This window comes from Maniola hyperantus, chromosome 15, assembly GCF_902806685.2.
Source record: "Maniola hyperantus chromosome 15, iAphHyp1.2, whole genome shotgun sequence".
NCBI classification, from domain to species: Eukaryota; Metazoa; Arthropoda; class Insecta; order Lepidoptera; family Nymphalidae; genus Maniola; species Maniola hyperantus.
Window position 1 is genome coordinate 8372097 of NC_048550.1, and position 24780 is coordinate 8396876.

General features: G+C 36.8%; 1 protein-coding gene across 1 annotated transcript; it reads left to right on the forward strand.

Moving 5' to 3' along the window:
- The first annotated feature begins 1777 nt into the window (after positions 1-1777).
- LOC117989037 (uncharacterized) lies at positions 1778-3897 on the forward strand. The gene is made up of 2 exons (XM_034976339.2): positions 1778-1889; positions 1968-3897. The coding sequence occupies exons 1-2, from the start codon at positions 1844-1846 to the stop codon at positions 2984-2986; spliced, it is 1065 nt and encodes a 354-aa protein (XP_034832230.1). The 5' UTR covers positions 1778-1843; the 3' UTR covers positions 2987-3897.
- The last annotated feature ends 20883 nt before the right edge of the window (positions 3898-24780 follow it).

Here is a 24780-nt window from a genome sequence, read left to right on the forward strand (position 1 = left end):
TCGCTCCATACACTCGTAGTTAGGCTCTCATTTGAAAACCAACAATTTTAGCTAAATTGAGTGACCAACCTGTGCAGTTTTCCAGATTTCCATTAAAATATTCAGTTTCAAAGTTACACGGTCTCAAGAATATTTATCTACCTACATACAAATCTTTAAACCCACATTGTGTGTCACTTTAAGACTAGTTATTTTTACGGAAACCTGGAAAACACACCACAGACTTAGATATTAACTAGTTTCTAGAACGCGTCTACAAAAGTACATCGAATTTGATTAGTGACATAGAGTTTATTATTCAAACGAGAACCAAACTGCGTTTGTGTGGAGCGGGTGACGGAGAATGTCCTGTTAATATCCTCTTTGTTTGCTTATTTCAAAATATATTGGCTTCACCTGATGCTTCTTTGAAGTAAAGTAAGACAAATTAGACTGGAAGAAGAGATAGCTTGGATATATAATTTATGGGTTGTATTTATTTTACTAAAAAAGCTGTGATAGCCGATAGGTTAGGACGCCCGCCTTCTAATCGGAGGTCGGGGGTTCGATCCCGGGCCCGCACCTCTAACTTTTCGGAGTTATGTGCGTTTTAAGTAATTAAATATCACTTGTTTTAACTGTGAAGGAAAACATCGTGAAGAAACCTGCATGCCTAACAGTTGTCCATAATGTTCTCAAAGATGTATGGCCAAACCCTTCTCACTCTGAGAGGAGACCCGTGCTCTTTAGTGAGCCGGCGATGGGTTGATCATAATGATGATGATTTATTTTACTAAGCTTTTACTGGTATGGAAAAAGAATGATTTTTTTCTGTTCGAATACACTTTTACAAGTACCTTTGAACCACCGCCCGCGCCGGTTTGAAAAGGCCGAGAAGAACCAGCAAGAAATTTAGCGGTTGCTTTTGTCAAAGATTGGATTTACAATATTATGCCATGATTAAAAGTGATTGCAGTACCCGCGCATTGCTGGAGCGAGTTGCGAGTCAAATCCACGCTCCTTTATCATTTACATAAGTAATCTTAAATTGTGTAATATGCATTTTCAGGAGCGTACTTTTAATAGATTTTTAAACTTGTGTAAAGGCAAATCTAAAATTGATTACGGAATTTTGTTATTAAAGACTACACTCATTTCCACCAACGATTTTCTGACTTTCTAGAAGTGGAGCGCAGGAGTCGCAAGCATATTACGATTTTAGTTTAGGTTCCTATTATAGATCGCCAATTTACACTTACAGGGTGCCAGCGAGCGAAACAAACAGATAACTCGACGACTCAGTTTAAAATGCGTCGATTATAGTTATCTAAGAATATTCTGTCTTACAAAAACTATATTGTAAGTAAACGGTGTTTAAACAAACATTACGCATAATAACTTTCAATTTCACGACTAGTTGTAACACTAGCCTAAGCCCGCATTACGATAAGCCCTTGGTATTGTTTTCACTTTACTCAAGTAGGTACAAAATTGTTACGTTTATTATGGGGTATTAAAAATCGACAGTATGCAACAATGTAATCCTTTATGGGTTTTTCATATACTTATTTGCAATTTTGTAATAACAAAATAAGCCTTTTAATAAGAAGCTAGACAATCTAAAAAAGTACTTAAATTTTTATTGCCCTTAAAATTGCAGTAATTTTGATTACAATCTAATAATTCTGCTCTGAAATACGCATTTAATAATAATAAAAGCTTGCTTTAGTGCTTTTACGGAACATTCTCTTTTATAAATTAGGAATTATAAATATAATGCTGTTGCGCCTCTATGGCATTATACCTCTCCAATGATAACGCATATTAGATAGGTATTTTCCGTTGCTCCATTGAAAAGTGCAAAATGCTTGTAAACGGTTGTGACAAGAAGACAGTTTCAACTCTTTGCTGTGAGTCAGTTTGTTCGAAGTTATGTAAAGTTGTAACTTTAAAATATTTACTTGTTCAATATCTAACTATTTTTTCAGTGCTCATTGTTCACTATGCAAATTGCTTACCGAAGGAACGAGAAAATCGGCACCTGTTTCCTTTACTGGGATATCTTCACGGTTACAAAATTGGTCAAAACTTTGCATACCAGTTACATCCATTTGTTTTATCACCTGTAGTGATATTGCCATCGGTGAATCAACAGCAGAGTGTTAATGTGCAAAAATCTGCTGCAGGCGAAAACTATCAAGAAAACGGTGGTACTTTTCAAATTATATCTCCATCAAGACTTATATCAAACATTACTGAAGCTACGTATAAAGATAATGACTCAGACGTTGCAGGACTTCAACAAACTTCTAAAATTAACATTTTAGAAAAACAAGATTTACCGGCTAAACCTAATCTATCGAGCAGTGATCAAGATACGTTCAGACAAGTTATAACTAATGAAACAGATGTAACCACTGTTAAGAGTACTGAAACAGATGATGAAACTGTAACATTGACTACCGATACAACCGATGGTGAAGTGGAAAATTTAAAATCTACTACTCAGGTACAAGGTCCATATCCAACCGCAGTGTATACAAATGAAAATATAAGTACTTTATCGATTACAACAGCATCACTTCAGATTAATAATTCAACATCGCCTGTACCGCCACTTCAATACAACTTAACTCTACCTAATATGGAAAACAATCAAAACTTTAGCAAAGAAAATTTAAGTAACAAAAGTATAAAGTCAAATGAAAATGTACATCCCAAAGCAACAGTGCCCACTGCGTTTAGAGGTTACTCATATCCAAATCCATGGTATAATCCAGTAGCAGATACGTTATCAATCACAACGGATTCCTATACAAATTATAAGTCACCTTTACCGCTTGCTTACGATGATCGATGGCAGAGTTTCCCCTCATTAAGGAAATCTTATCCGACATCTGAGTTTCAACCTGTTGCAGGTTTGTACCATGATGGATTTTTGCACAAGCAACCAATCAAAAAGACAGGATTTATTCCGTTTAATAGTAAATACTTGTATTTTAATTAAATCAATCTTTAATAGAAATAACATGTATTTTTTATAAATAACTAGGTTTTCTCGCAACTTCATCCTCGTGATATAATTTATAGCCTCGGGGATAATTTACCTATAGAGCGTGACAGGTCGAGTTGGCAATCGGGATATGTGGCTAGGGGACGCCCTGCACACTCGCACGTCACCCGCGCTCGCCCGCACTGGATTAGCGGGGGGGCTGTGCGGGTGTGCGGGGCTTTTCCACCCCGATTGGCATCTCGACCTGTCGCGTGCCTACTATAGTTATCTATCACTTAAAGAATTTTCAGGATCGGATCATTAGTTCCGGAGATTAACCCCTACACCCAAACTTTACTATAATATTAGTATTGAAGTACCTATACCAAAGGTTTTCATCAATTTTTATTATTTTTCTCAATCATCTCAGGTCCATTACTCAGAATGAGAATGGTAAAAAACAATTGGCAAAATCCATTTTATTTACAATCTACTTTAAACTGTACAGTGTACATACATAAACTTTGTCAGAGGAAACGTTACAAAGCTATCTTGTTATCGATTATGTGTTATGAATGCTCGATATAACCATAAATCGACTGAATTGCGGTAACGGTAACCGATATACTCGTAACTTTACAAGATTCTTCAAGCGCAATTGTCAGAACACTCGTAAAGCAAGTACTGCCTTTGTGTCCCAACTCGTTTGTGACATTGTTGTCTGGATATGGATCGTCAGCAAATGAAGAGTTTTATAGCCACATGCTTGAATTGTTATTAGTTATCAACTTATCATACTGCTTTAGATTATTTTATTAGTAAGTAAAATACAATTCAGAACATAATAACATTATGAGAGTTATGTCGGAATTATTGTTTTGGTAATAAATCTGCATACAAATAAATTATTTCGTTTTTATTTGGTATTTTTGTCTTTACATTTGGATTCCAAAAATCAATACAAAAAATTGACTGTGATACACAGACGAACAGACAGATTAGAAAAACTATTAGGGTTTCTTGTTTTTCTACGAAAGCCAGAACACTCATTATGTTCATATTCCTGTCTCAATTTGAATTTGGGTGCAAGGTATGGCCCATTTTTTGCCTTTATTGAAAATATAAATAAAATAAAAGTTAAAACACGGTAATATATTTTATTACCGTGGTTAAAGTTAGCCTATCTGATAACTGTACCTATAAATCATTCCCGCGTGAAATGGTGCCAAGAATAGTGGCACTATTCATTTAGATTAAAATTATCTCCATTATTACAATCAAATGAAACAAATCAGTATCCATATTATAAATGCAAAAGTGTGTTTGTTTGTTGGTTTGTCCTTCAATCACGTTGCAATGGAGCAACGGATCAACGTAAGTTTTTGTATCGGTATATTTAAAGGCCTAGAAAGTGACATAAAGCTACTTTTTATCCCGGGAAATCAAAGAGTTGACACGGGATTTTTAAAAACCTAAATCCACGTGTACGAAGTCGCGAGCATCAGCTAGTAAAGAATATTTTTAATTTAAAAGCAATATTTACCACGATAGAAAACCTTGGACAATATAATCTAGAATGAGATATCGAAGCTTAACGCTTTCACAATTTAACCCCTTATGAAGGCTGATGCATCAAGCCCCTATTGCAGGACCCGCATACTAAAATAATGTTTACAACTCCGCCCGAGTTTAATATTCCTCGAGCTGCCATCTTCGCTTGTTAGGGGCAGGTGTTGTCCAGAATATCTTTAGATAATTAGCTTTGACAATTGGGTATAATTGACTACATCAAAAATAAATTATTTCTCAGTGATTATTAAATAGAGGGTCTTCCAAAATACGTAAAATCCACGTCCTTTGTTGGTTTTAAGTGTAATAACCATTTTAAATTATCGATTAAACTAAAAAAAAAAACACGTCAAATGATTGTGACGTCACACACCGGTATTTCATAGAATCTCGCATACCTACTAAGCGCGCGTTTTGACGTTTGATAAAAAGTTACTGATTTGACTAGCTGGAGTGCTACTTTGAATGGTATAATATTTTGATGTACGGTCATTTTTATTTCACAACTCTTGAAAGTCACTAAGGTTTTCAAGATGAACAAAATTTTACAAGGGATAAACACTGTAGATTTAGATACCTACGCTGAGAACGGCTGGGCAATTTTTTTCTTTAGGCACGGATTAGGCATGGTTTATCGTGAACTGCTGCTTGCAAGAAGAAATAATTGTACTTAGGTGGAAATTGCAATGTCAAACTAAATTTTTTTGTGAATAGTGATTTGTGATTTGCCCAGGCCCGAGCCCAGTGTGTAAGAAAGGAATACATCCATCCTAATATCACGAATTGATTCGGCTCGGTATAGCGTAGCGTAGCTGTACGTCTTAAGCCATAAGTCGGTGAAAATTCGAGTTAAAATTATGATAACGTATGCAAATCTTATCCTCTTAATATTCAGTCGAAAAGAAATATAAGTAAGTCGAAATAAGCGTCTCTTTTACGCGTAAACGTGTGCGGTAATGAAATCCGAGCTTAGCGCCGCAGGAGGGCTTATTGAGAAGAGGCGTCACGCTCACCCTCACTGTATTACATAAATGATTTATTTTCGAAGCACTCGACATATTCCTGCAGATAACACCTGTGTCGAATTCAGATTTATAGCTTGTATCGGGCATTAGTTGGGACAAATGTTATTTTAATTCTGCCAGCGTTGACGACTACACGACTTATTGTTCTAAGATTTTTCAAACTTTACTGAGGCTGAGATCTATAGAGCGCGCTTTGACTTTGCTCAGACTTAAGATTGAGTTAAAACGAGACAGTTTTATGTGAGAGATATACATCTGTCTCGTTTTAACTCTGACTTAAGTCTAAGCAAAGAGAGTGCGCTCTATAGATTTCACCCTTAGACCTCAGCAGTATAAAATGAAAGCGGGCTAACCTGACTTCTGAAAGAGATATGGTGGGTTTTATAAAATCCCCAACAGGTATAGATAGAGTGGCGAATGTGTAAATATCATCATATCGCTCCCGCCACTGCTCTCATCACCGCTCCCGCCATCGCTCCCGCCACCGCTCCCGCCACCGCTCCTGCCGCCGCTCCCACCGCCGCCCCCGCCGCCGCTTCCACTGCCGCTCACGCCGCCACTCCAGCCGCCGCTCCCGTCGCCGATCCCGGTGTGCTCACGCCCCGCCCACCGCTGTCGTTGAGGCCGTGGCCTGACCGTCTTCACAAAGACGCATTGCATACTTTTTTGATACAGGTACATTATACCTACATCCTTCTCTATGTTCCATACATTGTCATCGCCCAAAGCTACTGTGACGTGTTATTAGCCCAAGCCTTTACAACATTTTTTAATATAACGCCTTATATTTTATACGTGTTTTATATTTTCGCATTTGTTATTTCAATAAACACACAGAAAATCTCCAGTTTACCATCGTACATTTTTCTTTTGATAAAATAAGAAATCTTTTGTACGAGATTATAAAAACGTATCAAGATAAGACGCGGCGCTTACTTTTTTTAAGGCAGATGCAGATTCAGCGAGAAAATCAGAAAAAAAATATATGAACACAAATAATCAAAACGATTACGATTACCAATCAACAAACGATTTCTCATAGTTAAGGCAGAAAGTGTAGGTGATAATTTTATTCCAAATAAATAATAAAAATCGATCATTAGCTGTAAGTAGGTATATTATCAAGATTAGATTGGGCACCTAATCATTAATCAAGTGATCGACCATATGTTTATTATTTTAAACAAAACTTGCAACAGATAGAACATGGTTATGAGCGTTCTGTTTTTTATCATTTTTCCAATCAGTCAATCAACAAAATTGACAAAAAACACTTAAATAATAAGATAGTCTCATAGTCTCAGTGCTGGTGCATGTGTGCACTAAAGTACCGCACTTCTATAAGAACACATAACTTTTACATGTTCAGTCAGCATCTACCTTAAGATACCGAGATTGTCCCACAACAATAACGTCTACACAATAGTATTAGTATTACGGAAAGAATATAAACATAACATTATTATGTGAGTACTATAAATGATATGAACTTTATATTATGCGAGTCGATTACAGGCTACTTTGCGCATGACTAAGCAGACTTGTCTTAGTTTTGCCTCTTTTCTATTAATATAGCTAAGTAGCTAACTTCTGATTGATCGTCTCGGGGTTGAACCCCGGACCTCATGAATAGAAGCCCGACGTCTTAGCCACTAGGTTATCACCGCTATAACACCGCTAGCTATAATTCACGTCATCACTAAAATCCTTTGCTTGTCAACAGACGCTGTATCAAACGAGCAAAGTTTCTTAGCATATTCTGTTAAATTGAACGTCTCCTAGGCGGCGTATTTGCAAAGTTCCGTATAAACATCTCAGTGGAAAGGTAAACAAGTTTAGTTCAGCTCATTTTGACACTCCGAGGAGACGTACGAACAAAGTTCTAGCGTCTCGTCTAATTAAGAAATAACTTCGGCCTGTTCATTTCAATTTCATTCAAAGCATAAACAGTACTGAAGTTTGGTTGCGTACCCCATTATCCTCTTAGATTTATTGTTTAATATTCTAACTTTCAAATTTAACTCTTAGCACGTTGCTATAAAGATTATATTACTGTAATGTTATGTAGAGTCGTTTACTATTTGTATGACTAATGCCAAAATGTCGGATGGTAATGATCGTTATTCATCATATTTTATCATTACGGTATAAATTTTATTTACAATTTTGAAAGTACATAATTGAATTTGTACGTTTAGCGTTGTATTGACGTACCTGTCTCTGATGAAATTATAAGCCTGTAGCCACACAGAACGCGCGAAGGCAACGTTGCATAACAAAACAACTAGGTGTAAGTTTTAACTTGTAATACAAAGAAATGAGACGTGAGTGTCGACACTCACTGAAGCTCGTGTAGGTCTCGCACTGCTGCAGACATGCCATTGTTGAGTTTCTTGCGGGTTGTTCTCAGTAGATTCTGTTTTCTGAACCGGTACCTACAGGTGGTAGAATCTTGGGTCACAGTTCACACGCTGTCATTAAATAAATAAATTCAATTCAAATTCATGCGCCACCGCGATTACGCGCTGCAGTGTGACTTGCTTCATACAATGCCTTGTAATCCTCGTATTGTAAAACCATATACGCGTAAGCGCGCATTTTGTATGAAGATCTTCCACGCAATTTCCGTCGCATGTTGTGTGTTTTAATTATTATTGAAATAGTGTGTCTCTTTAAGCTCTACTGAACGAATTCTGGTTAACGAAACTGGTAGTCTTCTCAATCGCAATCGTTAAATAAATAGAAATTTAGTTATAAAATATCTAAATTTACCTAGGAAGGGACGTTATCGAAACATGAAATACGAGAGTTATAAAAGGTTTTTGCTAGGGAGAGAGATTCTATACCTAGCTAGTTGTTGGTTCTATGTACTTCGAGGTAGTGAAATCCTCGAAGCTTTTAGCATGATTTGTTTGAAAAAGGTAAAATCAAAGTACTTTTCGTATGCAATCCCTAAAATTTCCATATCTAAATGGAAAACCGGCCTGGCACAATCAATTTATCCCTCAATATCCTCAAGCAGTTTATACCACTTGTAGGCACAATAAATATTTATAATTTTCTTTTATCTTTTAACTTCATGAAAAAATTCTGCAGATTTTTTTTTGAAAATTTACATTGGTAAATCAAAGAAAACCAAAGAGTGCTCACGTGATTTTTACACCCTTATCTAGGTTTGTAACGTAAATCCATGCCGATGAGGTCACTTGCATCATCTATTTAAATCTAGATTTTTAATGTTAAGTGGTTCCATTTGACCTAAATCGTAGAAATAACGTTCGTGGATATGCTAAAATTATCCGTAAGTAAAAGTTGTAATAGGTTTTAGAGTAAATAGAGATAACTAAACTTGATTTTAAGAAATTATTTTAAACTAGATGATGCCCTACTCCGTCCGCGTGGATTAAGGCTTTTAAAAATCCTGTAAGCAATCTTTGATTTTCCGGGATTAAAAGTAGCCTGTCTGTCTCCAGACTGTAAGCTGTTTCTGCACCAAAAAGCCATTTATAACTCCAAAATTACCAGAAAAAAGATAGTCGTAAAGGGAGACATTTTATTTTAGAACATTATCCAAATGAAAATGCGCCAGCACTACAGTCTAAATGTTAATCTTCTATTTTACCCCAAGAGCTATTTAATTCAGTTGAACGGGCGGCCATGCATCAGGAGTGACCCAGTGCTTCATTTCAGGCCATTAAGAGGACACTCCATTTAATGCGAATAAGCAATTGGCTCTAGCGTTTTAGTGCTCTTGCCAGGTAGTAAGTAACGAGGTTGTTGCGTATATTTTACTATTGAAAATCGTATGTTCTTTCATCTCTTAACTGCTCTACAAAAATTATGCTGTATATGTTGGCATGAAATTCGTGTTTCTTTAAAGTTATATGCAAAAATTATTATGAATTGAATTAAAAATGATCTACTTATCACCATATTTTGTTAAGTTGATCTTTGATAGTCAGAGTTATGGTATCCTCAACCTTGAAAACTTTTATTTTGATAGATAGTTTTGAATATTAAAGCTTATTTCACACTATGGGATTTAAAATAACTATCTATATTATAGTCCGGTCAATATTGGCGGAGTAAAAATTGGTACGAATATTGAGAACGCCAATATTGACCACACTGTAATATAATTTATATCCCGTAGTTTGTAATAAGCTTTAAATTAGCTCGTAAATATAAATATTTCATCTTTCTGGGGGTATCGACAATAAATTATGTTATTTACTTACTTGTACTGCATACATCAGGTGCTTGGTGAAGAAAATAGATTAATCATTATCATATTTATTACAGCATACTACTAACCTGCTGCGTGCCGAAATATTTGTGTCTAATTTTTTTTAATACATTTATTTTAACTTAATACTTACCTCAAGCATTCAAGTATAATAAAGCAATTCCACCAGCTTGTAGCAATCACTTGTTTTCATTGTAAAGAAATTTCCGTTTCAATTTCGAGAGTCCTATTTCAATTTGTAGAACGAGCGCCGGCCATGTATCAGGGCGGGCCTAGTATTTCATTTCTGCCATTAAGACGGCACTGAAACTCCATTTTATCATGAAAAACTATTCGATATCGTAACGCTGTGACATGCGAATTTATTGCTTGTTTCGGCGCGGAACTCTCGTGTGGAGCACGCTGTAAATTGAAGTCACGATCTATACTGTGAATGCGTATTTTTATAGCTACAATTTTTTTTCATCTGTCCGAGAGATTGGCGTGTCCTAGTTGCAGCGTCAAACGATTACGTTTCTACGCGATATACAGAATCCGTAGTGTAACTTTTCAAGTTAAAAACGTGGCTTGATTTGCAGTACAGAGTCGTCAGCTCACGACGTCCGTCCGGATATGACAGATTCATGCACTTGTCACGTAAGCTTGAAAAGTTATACTAGGACCTCAGAACTCCAAGTGGTCCATGGAAATCTTCTAAATTAAGTAAGCTCCTATTTGCATTCGTGTAGAGTAGAACTGTCATATCTTTGTTACAATCGCTAAAGAAGCTGTCTTACGTCAAAGCAACAACATGCGACAACGCGACATTCTACAATTGGAATCATTAATTTTAGGACATTAAGTAGCATGCGGCAGTCTATTTTATGCCCAGACAACATTTTACTGTATAATTAGAATAATACGGTAAGCCTGCTGACGATTCTTACTACATTTTAAATTAATGTATCATGCAGCCCAATAGCATGGTTCAATGTCAGATTGTGTTGCTCTGGCGTAAAACTGCCTTAATTATTTCCATTATAAAGTTTTTTTTTTACAAAACCTACATACTATTTCTACCCTCCTTATATTCAAATATACCTACCTGTTCAGAAAATACACGATGATAGTAAAACCACAAGGTTCCGTGGGGATTTATACCCTTACAATGAAATTGGATATCCCGCCAATCAAATGCTACGCATCCTCGTTTCTAATACGTATTGCCCATTTGGTGTGGTAAAACATGGTACACTATCCCTCCGGCAAAGTATCCACAGCTTAAAATATTTATGTGTCTACAAAGTTCAAAGCGTAGTCGAGGCGTGATTAGCCAATTTCAAGGAAAACGTTTATTAAAGTAATTTATCATTATTTAAAAGAAGAACGCAGAAGTGCAGTATCAATCTAATAGTGATTGTGCTAATAGATCACAAAAACACAGTAAAACTCTAGTAAAAGTAACACAGTAAAAGTCTAGGTATATAAAAGGAAAACATGACTGACTGACTGATATATCACACATCACAAACAACTGGACGGATCGGGCTGTTCTATTATGACTATCCGCTAATAAAGGATTTTTGAAAATTCAAACCCTAAAAGGGGATTGAAATTTGAGTAGTCCACGGGGACAACGTTGCGAGCATAAGCATAACATATCAAAATAAACTAAAGACTGTTATTAAACTGTAAATTAGATTTAGAAATTAATCTTGGATTTCAGCTGGCAGAAGAGTAAGCTAAAATAATATTACTTATCACCCCAGAGGCTAGATAGTATTAGGATTAAAGCTACTGTTTAGCGGTGTTTTCTAAAAACTTTAAAAAGATAATACACAAAGAATAACTGTAAAATTATAATGAAAAACTAAACAAATAATAATTAAAAAATCCGTGGAAAACTCTACAGGTTATTAAGAATTATTTGAAATCAGAGCAAACCCAACTTTTTTAAAGGCTTTATTAACATCGTAAAAAGGGCCTTTATCTCATAGCGATGCAAAAATTAATCTTCATATCTCGGCCATTACAAAAACTTTCGGATTTTTCGCTTGTTCTTTCTTAAGAAACCTTGTTTCACGAATATTAAAGATTTTAAGGAAAAAAGTTAGTACAATACAGTGATGATTTATATATTATCACTCTATTACATTCCAAATTTTTTGTACCTAGATAAGGTCTGGCGTCGTACGCGATTTTTAGGGTTCCATGCCTCCAGAGAAACAAAGGATAGGATCACTTTGTTGCCTGTCTGTCTGTCTGCATCTCGGTCTGACCCCTAGAATAATAAAGGGGATTCCAACATCAATGGTCTGACCCATCAAGGAAATCAAACCTATATGGTACTTTCCGTAAACCTAGAGTCATGAAAGGCAAGGTTGGTACCTTGAAAGGCAAGGTACCAATGTCTTATAGGACAAGTAAAGGGAAAAATCCAAAAATCGTGAATTTTATTGTGGTTACATTACAAAGTGTTATAAATTCTTGTACAACACTTCGTACTGCATCATCTGCCTCGGCTTATTAAAAAACCGACCCTAGGAGTAACTTGGAAAGGGCAAGGCAGGCGGCATCGTACCGGAACGCTAAATCGCTTGACAGTACGTACGACTTTGCCTGTGGGGCGGTAACTAGCCACGGCCGGAGCCTCCCACCAGACCAGACTAGAGACAATTTTGTCATATCATGGTCAACGCATCGCCAGCGCACTACTGAGAACCGGTCTCCTCTCCGATAGAGAATGATAAGACAATAAGGTTTGATCAGCATGGCAGACTATGGTCTAAGCCCTTCTCATTTTGAGACAATTTAGAATTAATAAAATAACAAATTGCCCCTGCTGGGAATCGACCACACATATAAGACCACAGTGCTCACCATTGCGCCAGGGAAGAAGTGCAAAGGTATAGTAGATTTAAAGTCCAGAGCTCGTGAGACATCATCAAATCAGACTTTGTGTGGGAATAACGTATTGAATACAGGCTGCATTGCCGCTTGGGGACCGTAGAGCTTCATGAGCCTTGAAAATTAAATTCGTATCGAAATTGCTGAGATGTCTCGAATACAGTTCACAGGATACATACTGATACAGAACACTGGCGAAAGTGTGCAATACGATTATGTTGCCAGCTAGCTTTTAGCTGCGATTTCGTTTGGATATTTCTTTATCTGGTATAAAAAGTGTTCTAAGTTTATCTTCAAGAAGTAAGTCTCACGTTCTGGTTACACCCTGTATTTTGAACCTGGCTGACACACTGCCATGTATCTAGAAAGCAAGCGATGTATTCTTAGCTGAGACGTATATACATTTTCTCCGCTACGACAGCTGAAGTAGCGATACGCGATGTTGCACGACAAGTGGCGCCGCATGGGTTCCCTGTAGACTCGGACCACTGCCAACTTTAGAATTTGTTACAACACGTATTTACTCAAAAATGTTTACCAACTTTCATCAATAAACTTGCTACACGCAACTACTCTAGTAATGTTTAGGCTCGCAGGAGGTGGATGGAAGAAAACTAGTCGGCGATAATATCCTTATAATAATTATATTCAAAGTTACATTTAAATGAAAAGACTAAAAACTAGTGCTTATCTCTAAGGATGAGAATATTCTAACTTAATATTACGATTCCCACATCGCGCGGGTTCTGGTATTACGCCGCGTCAGCTATACGGGTCGTATTCGTACGTGGGAATGGGAATGCATGTTGCGCTGGCTCACTATGTATCAGCCGCTGGCTTCGCCTGCGTAACACCTCCCCCATCAGATCGGCGCATATGGAACACCTTGGCTGTGAATTGCGCCGAAAGGTCATCGGATGAAGAACTCAGAATTTTGGTTATGTTTCTTAACTGCAAGGTCTTCGTGCGATGTATTTTCTGATAAACTGTAATGATCATATTCAGTCTGCAGGTTCCAATTAATATGGCGAATGGTAATGATTGTGTGATAAATAACTCCATGGTCCGTACTTGGAGGTAGAGTGATAGGCGTTTGAGATGAAACCTTTGCACTTGCATCATGTAGGTGATCCAGTTTTGTGGACTTCAATTATTCATAATGGATGGTCTTGAGTCAAAGGATTCTTCTTTAGGTAAAACTATAACTTGGATGGCTATGTCTTCTTCTATTCTGGGTAAGTGTAAATCTATAAGCTTCGTATATCGGCATATTATAATATAGATAACCTTTGCTGGTCTTCGAGCATTCAGCCTCTATGTACCTGTATTCGTTCAAGCAAGGAATGGATAATAAGTGACAAGGATATCATGATGCGTATGTGGTAATGGGAAATTAATACATAATATACTTAGGTTAAACTAACAGGAAATTTTTAAACTATGAAAAACAAAATGATATCATTTCTTACATAATACTAACCTAACACTATAATATCCTAACACTATAATATCCTAACTCTATCATGTTGGATCTACTGCAGTCAAAGGATTTCCATGATGCGTACTAAATTTAAGTAATGCTTGAACTACACTGACTGCCGCGCTGTCTCCTAAGAAATATGCTTGAGCATATTTGGAGAAAGAGTCGACTATTGTCAGAAACTTACAGCTTTCTACACTTAAAAGGTCTAAGTGCACAAGCTCAAAAGGTTTACTGGGTGGTGGAACTACTTGAAATTGCTGTCGGATCGGATTACGGTCATACTTAGCCTGTCCGCATACTGCACAGTCGTTGATAAATTTTGAAATATGGTCTCGCATTTTAGGCCAGTAAAATTTTCGAGATAAAGCAAGAAAGCATTCATTGATACCGCGATGGTTTGTCTTGCCATCATGGTACTTATCTATAATTTGTTGCTGCTTTAAATATTCTCGAACATTTTCCACTTCTGTTTTAGCTAAATTGAGTATAATTGACGAATTTTTAAAAGTTTTCTGTATTATTGGAATTATCTTATACATAGCCAATGGTGGATTGATTAATAAACCGGTTTTAATTTTAGGTTGAATAAATTCTTTAATAGCATTGATGACATCTTCTTCTAAATTAGATTCAGATAATTGAACAGTCGTACGCTTATGGTTTTCAAAGGGGTTTGTAGTGACTGGTTTGGTTTTAATATCACCTAAAACGTTAAAAACGATTTGCCTAGTAAATTTATTCAATGGATCTTCTGTAATCGGGATTTCCAAGATGGGGCTTTCGTCATCAGTATGGACAGTTGCTGTTCTAGAACCATCTTCAGGCTCCGGAGCTGAGAGAGTTCCAGAGTCATCTAAAGAGGGAGCTCCGTCCGATAGATTCACAGCAATCGAACTTAGCTCTTCCACATGAACTTCAATGCGCGATAACGCGTCCGCGTTGGTATTAGACTTTCCTTGCTTATACATCACCGTGAAATCGAACTCGCCGAGTTTTAAACGCCATCTTGTAAGTCTCGAATTAGGTTCCTTAAGACTCATTACCCACTGCAGGGGCTTATGATCTGTAATAATTTTAAATTTACGTCCAAAAAGGTAAGGCCTGAAATACTTGGTGGCCCAGACGATTGCTAAGAGTTCTTTTTCTATCGTACTATAGTTCAATTCGCTAGAATTAAGAGTTCTAGATGCATATGCGATCGGTTTATCAGACCCTACTGGGCCCTGTGATAAAACGGCACCTACTGCGACATTAGAAGCATCAGTTGTTAGCAAAAATTCTTTAGTAAAATCCGGATACTGTAAAATGGGATCCTTGGTAAGCAGTTGCTTACAGTGCTCGAAACACCTTATGTATTCATCATCGATTATTATTTTAGAATTTTTCTTCAGGCATTGAGTAAGGGGCTTTGTTAGACGTGCAAAATCAGGGATGAATTTTCTGTAATATCCTAGCAATCCGAGAAAACGTTTGATCTGTGTCGTAGTCTTTGGTAATGGATATTTACTTATGGCTGCTATTTTATTGGGGTTTGGTTTTACACCATCTTTAGAAATTATGTGACCTAAAAATTCGGTTTCTAACTTCAAGAATTCAGACTTATCCATCTGTATCTTGAAGTTTGACTCACGCAATCTCTGAAATATCTTTTCCAAATTAACTATGTGCTCTTGAAGACTTGTGCTAAAGCAAATTATGTCATCAAGATATACTAGACACACTTTGTTCTGTAGATCTTTGAGAACATTATCCATGACTCGCTGAAAAGTCGATGGAGCATTTTTCAACCCCATGGGCATCCTTAAAAACTCATAGTGCCCATTCTCTACATTAAATGCAGTCTTGTGAATATCAGCGGGGTCCATTTCAACCTGGTAAAAGCCACTAGCTAAATCTAGGGTAGTGAAGTAGTGACATTTCCCTAATTTGTCTAGAACATCGGTGATGTTGGGAATAGGGTACTTATCATCAATCGTTTTCTCGTTTACTTTTCTGAAGTCCACGACAAGACGCCATTTACGACGACCAGAAGCATCTGCCTTTTTGGGAACCACCCAAATAGGAGAGCTCCAGGCGGAGTCAGAAGGTCTTATAATATTTTGTTCAAGCATTTTACTGATCTGATCTCCGATTTCTTGTCGGTGGACATAAGGATATCTGTAACTTTTTGTATGTACAGGAATTTCATCGCTGGTCTTAATTTTATGTTTAATCTTATTATTGAACGTTAAAGGTTCACCTTCAAGATAGAACACGTCGGCATACTTTGCACACAGTGCTTTCAAATTAGCTGCTTCTTCTGGATTTAAATGTCCAGTGCGAAGACGAGAAAAAACTTCTTTAGCACGATTCGAAGAAACATTGGTTTGCTCACATTCAAAATTATAAAGTTCTGCTGATATGGGTTTGTCTATGGAAAAAACTATATCATTCGGGGAATCATTAGTAATTTCAACATATCCTTTCTTATTTTTAACGCGTGTTATACAATCGGAAATAAAACAGTTGCATATAGTTTGAGATGGAATCAAGACATCACCGTCCTGCGAATTAATAGGCAATGCAAATAGCTTTGAAGAATGAGCAGGAATAATTTCTTCGAACAAATTAACGTTACGCGAATCATACATTTTTATTGGAATCTCAGCGTTACGCGTTACTAATTTTCTGTCTTTAAGATTAATAGTGGACTCCAATTTTTCAAGTAAATCTAGGCCTAAAAGACCGTCAAAGTATTCGTGAAAATTATATACGTAAAAAGTAATGTCACCATCTTCGTTAAATTCGGAAAACCAAGGTAATGTAATGGAATAGTCATTTTTAGTTGTTGCGTGCACGTTGGTTACTTCAAAGGGTTCATAGTTAAGTGGCATATTACTAAAATACATTTGTACTGCTTTAGGACTGATAAAAGATTGATTCGCCCCGGTATCGATAAGAAATCTGAGAGGTGGATTACTAATCTGTACATAACCAAGTTGCCGCTGGACATAAAAATTGACATCTATCCTGGTTTTTCGGATTCGCTGACTATCTGAAAATTTTCTTTCTTAAAACTGACTTCCTGTTTCTGATCAACTTCTTCTGTTATTGGACTTGGTTCAACGTTCGAGGAGCTTTCCTCATAGTTATTATAGCATTCATTCGTGAATTGTTCGTAATTGTCATAGTCATAATCGTAGTCATAGTCATAGTCATAATCATAATCATAGTCATAGTTAAGTTCATTAAAATTGACGTCGCGTGATTTCATATAGTTAGTTGGTGGTGGATTACCAAATTTACGCCAATCATGTCCCGATGGTGGTAAATGTCTAGGGGTGAAATGACTCACACCGCTCATGGGACGTGGGAAATTAGAATTGTTAGGCGGTTGGTGTCGATTTGGTAATTTGAAAACGTTGCTCTTCGGGTTATAATTCGGTGGAGGAGCGCGAAACATTAATTGGGTACGACTAGGACCACGCGGATGCATTTGAGGGTTAGGTTTCCAACCAGGTCTAAAATGCATAGGTTTCTGACTCTGAGGTGGTCTAAAATGTATAGGCTGCTGCCAAGATGGCCCAGGCATAGCGAAACCTTGTGACCTTGAAGGATCTGTGTAATTTGATACGGAAAATTTATGTCCAAAATTTTTATGAGAAAACCCGCCTTCATTTCGCTGTTGTATATATAGGGTGTTAAGTTCCTCTTGTACAAATTCGAGGGCTTTTTCCATTGACACTGGCCGCATGCACCGTATCCTTGAGCCTAGCGGGTCTTTTAGACCACGTAAATAACACTGCAGGGTTAACTTTTGGTAAAGTTGCCGTTTAGCCTCTATTGTGGTAGGTGCGGATTCATGTAGGGAAATGTAGGTCATAATTGTGCTAAACAGGTTTTGACACTTTTCGTAAAATTCTTGCGGGGTGCTAGAGCCTTGTGTCTGTAGAGACAAATCATTGTATAAAGCGGTCTCATCGCGATGGTCTGCGAAATTATTAATAAGGGCATTTCGTATGCCATTCCAACTATCTGGGATACCGTTTGCATTAATTAACCTAGCCGCGGAACCTGTCACTTTATTTAATATTCCACTAATTAATGCCGAATTTTGTAACTCATGTCCCGGACTAACGTCAAAATGGGCAATCACCAATTGGTCACACAAATTTATAAACCGTGTTAACACATGAGGATTTCCGTCAAATTCGGGTAAAAATCGAATAGATTTATAGATAGTATCTAAATCGTTTGATGCCATGTCTTCTAAGTTCCTAGATTCGTCTACGGCTCTTGACCTATTAACCGAACCTACGAAACTACGTCCTGACCTTGGATGAAAAATCTTGACGAATAAAAATTAAACTAACACACACAAAAAGACACTCAAAAAAAACTTTTATTACAAAAAAGCACTCAATAAAAAAAATTAATTCCCTAAAGTTCACGTAAAATTATATTAAATAGGTCTATAGATTTTGTATAAACCTAGATTATAAAATTTTAGGAATAAGGACGATATATAAATGAGGATTCAATAAACGTACGATTTAAAAAAAATCAATTAAAAAAAAATTAAACACAATACCTCTTTTTCTTGTTAGTCGGAAAAGGATAGGTAAAAGGAACTTGAACGATTCAAGTACTTACCGCATCGCCGATCTATTTCTTTCCACGAATCGAAGTTTAGATTCTCCACTACACTGCGGCCTCCGAATAGTAGGTTCTCAGGATAAGTTGTTCTCCGTTACAGTTGTCCGATACAGCTACAGGTACAGCTTATCCTACCCCGTCACTGCGCCAGTAATGTTTAGGCTCGCAGGAGGTGGATGGAAGAAAACTAGTCGGCGATAATATCCTTATAATAATTATATTCAAAGTTACATTTAAATGAAAAGACTAAAAACTAGTGCTTATCTCTAAGGATGAGAATATTCTAACTTAATATTACGATTCCCACATCGCGCGGGTTCTGGTATTACGCCGCGTCAGCTATACGGGTCGTATTCGTACGTGGGAATGGGAATGCATGTTGCGCTGGCTCACTATGTATCAGCCGCTGGCTTCGCCTGCGTAACACTCTTGCAAACAACATTATTTTGTGTACGAAGTTTTCATGGAATTGTTGTTACATAGATTTGTTACACTAGAAAATCCATACTAATATTATAAATGCAAAAGTGCGTCTGTCTATCTGTCTGTCTGTATGTACCTTTTTCAAGGCTTAACCATTCAACCGATTTTAGATGAAATTTGGTACATAGTTAGCTTACATCCCGGGGACGGACATAGGCTACTTTTTAACTAAAGAGGAGCAGGATTTTAAAAACCCTATCCACGCGGACGAAGTCGCGGGCGTCATCTAGTACTTGGTAAAAAAGACCACTCCACTCCGTCTGTGGGCATGAGTCACATGAAAAAGCGGAATATCAAAGCATTTTCTCATATGCGATTGTGACGGATTATGGGGTGTGTAATTTACTTCGTTACGAGAGACGGAAAGGGTGTGACATGTAGAGTAAAATAATACTATATAACATTGCGAATATTATTTGCATTTACATTTTTAGGGTTCAGGGTACTCGTTCGGGATCCAACAAAACCCTATGACTAAGCCTCTGCGGTCCGTCCATCTGTCCGTCCGTCCGTCTGTCTATCAGCGGACTGTATTTCATGAACTCTTAATTAGAGAGTTGTAATTTTCACACACTTTGTAGATAGGTATTTCTATTGCCGCTATAACAAAAAATAATATAAATCAAGCAATATAATGCAGCTTATATAAGATCTTATATCGTAAGTGCTGATGTATGTTGCAAACCCTAAGCCGGCGTTACGAGACAAGAATATGTCTAGGTACATTGGTAAAGTTATTGAAAGCCGCAAGCTTATTAAATGATTTAAACCTAGCAATTTTAGTATTTAGACTGATTTTTGCTTCAAAAATCTACTAACAAGTTTCATATAGAAAAGGCAGATGTGGTACACCTTACAATCGCAACGATATCACTTGGAAGGAATACTGTATTCAAAGGATGAGAAATTTTACATGGACTTAGATTGGATTAAAAATTCCCTAGGCAGTAGGTATTTAAAGGTTTAGCTTGTGACTAAATTTAATGTTCTCTTGCCCAAAACATACCTAAAACATGGGAATTCATGTTTAGTAAGTAAGTAGGTATTTCGGTATTCAAAATCATTAATCTGCTCCGAGATATGCAAATTAAGCTACGGTACGTATTTTCGTATTCATCTTTCTCTGTTCTTGCAGCATTTAACAAAGTTACCTGCAGCTCTTTACAAAACTAAGTTTAGTATAATGCAAGTGGAGGAACTAAAATGAGCGTAAGATGTCCCTAACAACAAGCGGGAAGAGTACCAAACTACTGTTAAAGTTGCTTGAACGATATACTATTCCTCGTTCCTTTAAAAGTCTCATATAGCTAGCATAAAAAGTCAAGCAGAGTGTAAAACGCAACTCACTCCCAGAGTCTTCATTTTAACTAGTATACGTAATGGATTTTTCAGTAACAGTTATTTTGTACTGAGATTAATATTTTGTAAATTCTTTTGACGATTCAAAAGCACTTGTAAAAGCTTATTAAAATAAAAAGTATTTCCATTCTGTTCCTTTCACGCGGTAAAGATCTCGTACGCAATATTGTTTGGTTTTATTTGGTGCAAACCGTTTCACCTGATAATTATTTACACCCTCAAAGAACAAGTATACACACGTAAAATAACGATCGTCTCACTATTCTCCACCATAAGTACAACGTGTTAAGATAAGAAATATGACGCAATTTCGGTAATGCTTAGTTGCCGAGCCTCGGGGGAATGAAAAATTCAAGGGCCGGGGAACATTACCGCGCCACACTGCTAAGAGAGTTTTGTTTCTGGAATATTCTTACCAGGATGTGACTGATAGCATTAGTTGTAATCGTAGGTGCTTGGATTTAAGTTTCGGTAACAGATGTTTTCACGTAAAGAATTTGCATACCTACTTAGTTATGACATGTCACAAGACTTGCATTGTTTTGTTAATATTTTAAAATGAAAAGAATAAATTATTTAACTATCAGCGGAGCAAAATTTTCCTCTCAATGGAATGCTGTACTTCTAAAAAATCAATAGTCGTCAAAGTTTCCGGGGTGAAGGCTATAAATTTTGGGGCTTGTAATCTCATTGAGATTCCATTTCCATTTCTCTTAGAATAGAGGATACAATGCAATAAATTACTTCTATCAATAATAGCTGAACTGTGCTGTGTCAACAACACTCTGTTATTTCTGTCCTGGTGTCTTTTATTTGGTCAGACACGTCGCAGCGTTACAATGATAACAAAAGTGCTTTGAAATTGTTCCTCCCATTTTTAGCAGCAGCAGTTCATGACAAATAAATTTACAGGAAACTTATACATAAAAATAGAGCCACGATCTGAATAAAAGAGAAAAACCGGCAAAATGCGAGTTGGACTCGCGCACCGAGGGTTCCGTACTACAGAAGAAGTAAAACGGTAAGAATCACTTTTCGCAAGTCGCGGGAATCAGCTAGTAAATTAATAAAAATACCTCATAGACCGAGTTATTATTAGTTGATACAATTATATATACATATAATTGACAGATATTATATATAATGGAAATCACTCACAATAGTTTAAACGCTAAAATAGATACAATCGCTAAACAGTCTACAATGGTAAGATTCTGAGCATACCAAATGCGCCATATTTGTAACACAATATTCAAAACGCACTTGAGTCTTGACGTGAATAAGATATGATATGTATAAAATCCTCGTATTGTGTCGAACATAACCACGAAAACTTTAGTTCCTTCAGTTGATGAAAATTCACTTATCTTTTTACTTCTATGTGGGAACCTTTTTTATGAAACAGCTATACGAGTATCTGCGTGAAAGGAAAAAGGCTTTGATACCAATTGAAAGTTGGGAAGTACCTACTCGTTCAATTGAATTTTTTATTTATTTATTTTTTTATTCAGATACAAGTTAGCCCTTGACTGCAATCTCACCTGGTGGTAAGTGATGATGCAGTCTAAGATGATAGCGGGCTAACCTGGAAGGGGTATGGCAGTTCTTATTAAACCCATACCCCTTTGGTTTCTACACGGCATCGTACCGGAACGCTAAATCGCTTGGCGGCACGGCTTTGCCGGTAGGGTGGTAACTAGCCACGGCCGAAGCCTCCCACCAGACCAGACCAGAAATTTAGAAATTATAAAATTCCAAACCCCTGCCAGGAATCGAACCCGGGACCTCCCACTATTAAGACCACAGCGCTCACCACTGTGCCAGGGAGGTCGTCAAAACCACAAATTTACCACAACATAGGTGTTTCCAGTCCAAAAACAAAGGTCAAAGAAAGGGCTTGTCGTGTCGTCCGGTAGAGCCATGGTAAAACGTAAATCGGAAGGGAAATTTGAGCCTATAACCAAAGGCAATGGCAGTCAAGGTATGCGTTACTACTTCAAACAAATTGTGTTTTGAAAAGCTTCATCCAGTTGTGCAGCCTCAGGCCGAGCAACTATGTTAAACAGGCAAACAAGCAATTCAAAGTCAAATGATTTATTCAAAATAGGTAATAAATTACTCTTTTTGATAGTCAGATGTTGGATTTGTAAGATATAGTGGTGATAATTATTACGCAAACTTAAAACTAAAGCTACGAGGGTTCCAAACGCGTCCAGATCTGAGAAGAGCCCACAACAAACTCAGCCGGGTATTCTTTTACCAAGTATGCCGAAATGGTTGTCGGCAGGCCATGCTTTTCGTAGGGCAATGGCCGTTGGTGCTGAAAAGTTCTAGAGTAGACACCACATAGTACTACTGCATTACTACTTATGTCAAGAAAATGATAAAGATAGTAAGTCTCATCCACACGCAAATAGCTGATTTGACCTTCTGAAAGGTTCGACGCTCCTAAGTAATCCGTTGTTAACCCTGATGGTTTAAATTTCTGTCATTTGACTAAAATGAAGCGATGTAAAGCAATCATATAATATTATAAATGGATCTATATGGATAAACTTAATTGTTAAATATGTCCATGAGTAAGCGTAGCACGGGGGTGCCCTCTGGCACAATGGACTGCGGGAAGTGGCTGGATGGGGAAGGCTGAGGACAGGGTGTACTGATGCTCACTAGGGAAGTCTTACTTTCAACAGTGGACATCCGCAGGCTGATATGATTATGATTGCAATTGTGATTATGTAAAATACTTTTTACTAGATACAATATTTATATTTCATACCATACAGATACAATACTTTTTACTAGATACAATATTTATATTTCGTACCATAGATGAAAGCATAAAAGTAAATATCAAAAAAACACAACTCTATCACAATTAAATATGCAAATAAATAGAACTCGCGTGGCTTCCATGACCTGTAAAATAAAATGGCTGCCCACTACATTCACTCATACCTGAAATATTCCAATATAAAACACAATCTGGGGCAAATCACGCTACTTTATATTTCCTTGAAGAGACTTGTGACCGCAATCTGCGCATTAGTTTCGCATGAAATGAGTAGAAAACATAGCATTACGCCCCATATAATGCATTATAGTAGGTTGACATTTTACTATATTGTTACGTACTTACATACAATAGGTTTAACAATACAAAATAAGAGAAACGATAATAATGTGTAGTTTCTAACTTGTGACATCAACCGCTTGGATTTAGGTTTTTTAAAAATCTCATGGGAAATCTTTTATTTTCCGGGATAAAAAGTATCCTGTATCTGTCTCCGAGAAGCAAGCTATCCCTGTATCAAATTTCATCAAAATCGGTTAAAGGAATGAGCCGCGAAAAGGTAAGTAGCAGACAGACAGACAGACAGACAGTAAGAGTAAATAAGCGCATTGCAGCATAAATGTAAAATAAACACAATAAAATCTTCAAAATAGTCGAAGTAAGGAAAATTAATAGGTATCTATCTAAATATATAAAAGGAAAAGGTGACTGACGGACTGACTGACTGATTGATCTATCAGTGCACAGCTCAAACTACTGGACGAATCGGGCTAAAATTTGGCATGCAGATAGCTATTATGACGTAGACATCCCCTAAGAAAGGATTTTTGAAAATTCAAACCCTAAGAGGGTGAAATAGGGGTTTGAAATTTGTGTCATCCACGCGGACAAAGTCGCGAGCATAAGCTGGTAAATAATAAATGTTCGTTTTCCACCTCTTTCACTAAAATTGAACAAAATCTTTATATAATAATCGAAAAAAATATTTTTAAAAGGTCCTTTTAATATTAAGTAACCTAAATCGTAAAAACAAATCACTTTTATGAATTTTCCGTCTCTTAATTACTAAGGAAGATTCACTTAAGAAATATTTCCGTGAGATTAGGCTTTAATTTCTTACTTATGAGATCAAAGAAAAAATACCCAACTTCCACGTTCGTCGCGAATAATTTAATTTTCTACCAAGAATGTCGTCTGTTAAAGTTCAAATTAAACTCCGTAGTTTAGGGCTTATATAGATTAAATTATTTACTTAACTTGGTAATTCGATTATAAAATAAAATAACCAAAATTTTGATGAACATACAGAGTTAGCTTACATCCGGAGAC

Excerpts from the sequence above, each read along its gene's own strand:
- LOC117989037 (XM_034976339.2), top strand. The coding sequence starts at position 1,844 with ATGCTTGTAAACGGTTGTGACAAGAAGACAGTTTCAACTCTTTGCT. Across the intron at positions 1,890-1,967 it reads GACAGTTTCAACTCTTTGCT|TGCTCATTGTTCACTATGCA; the intron begins GTGAGTCAGTTT and ends CTATTTTTTCAG.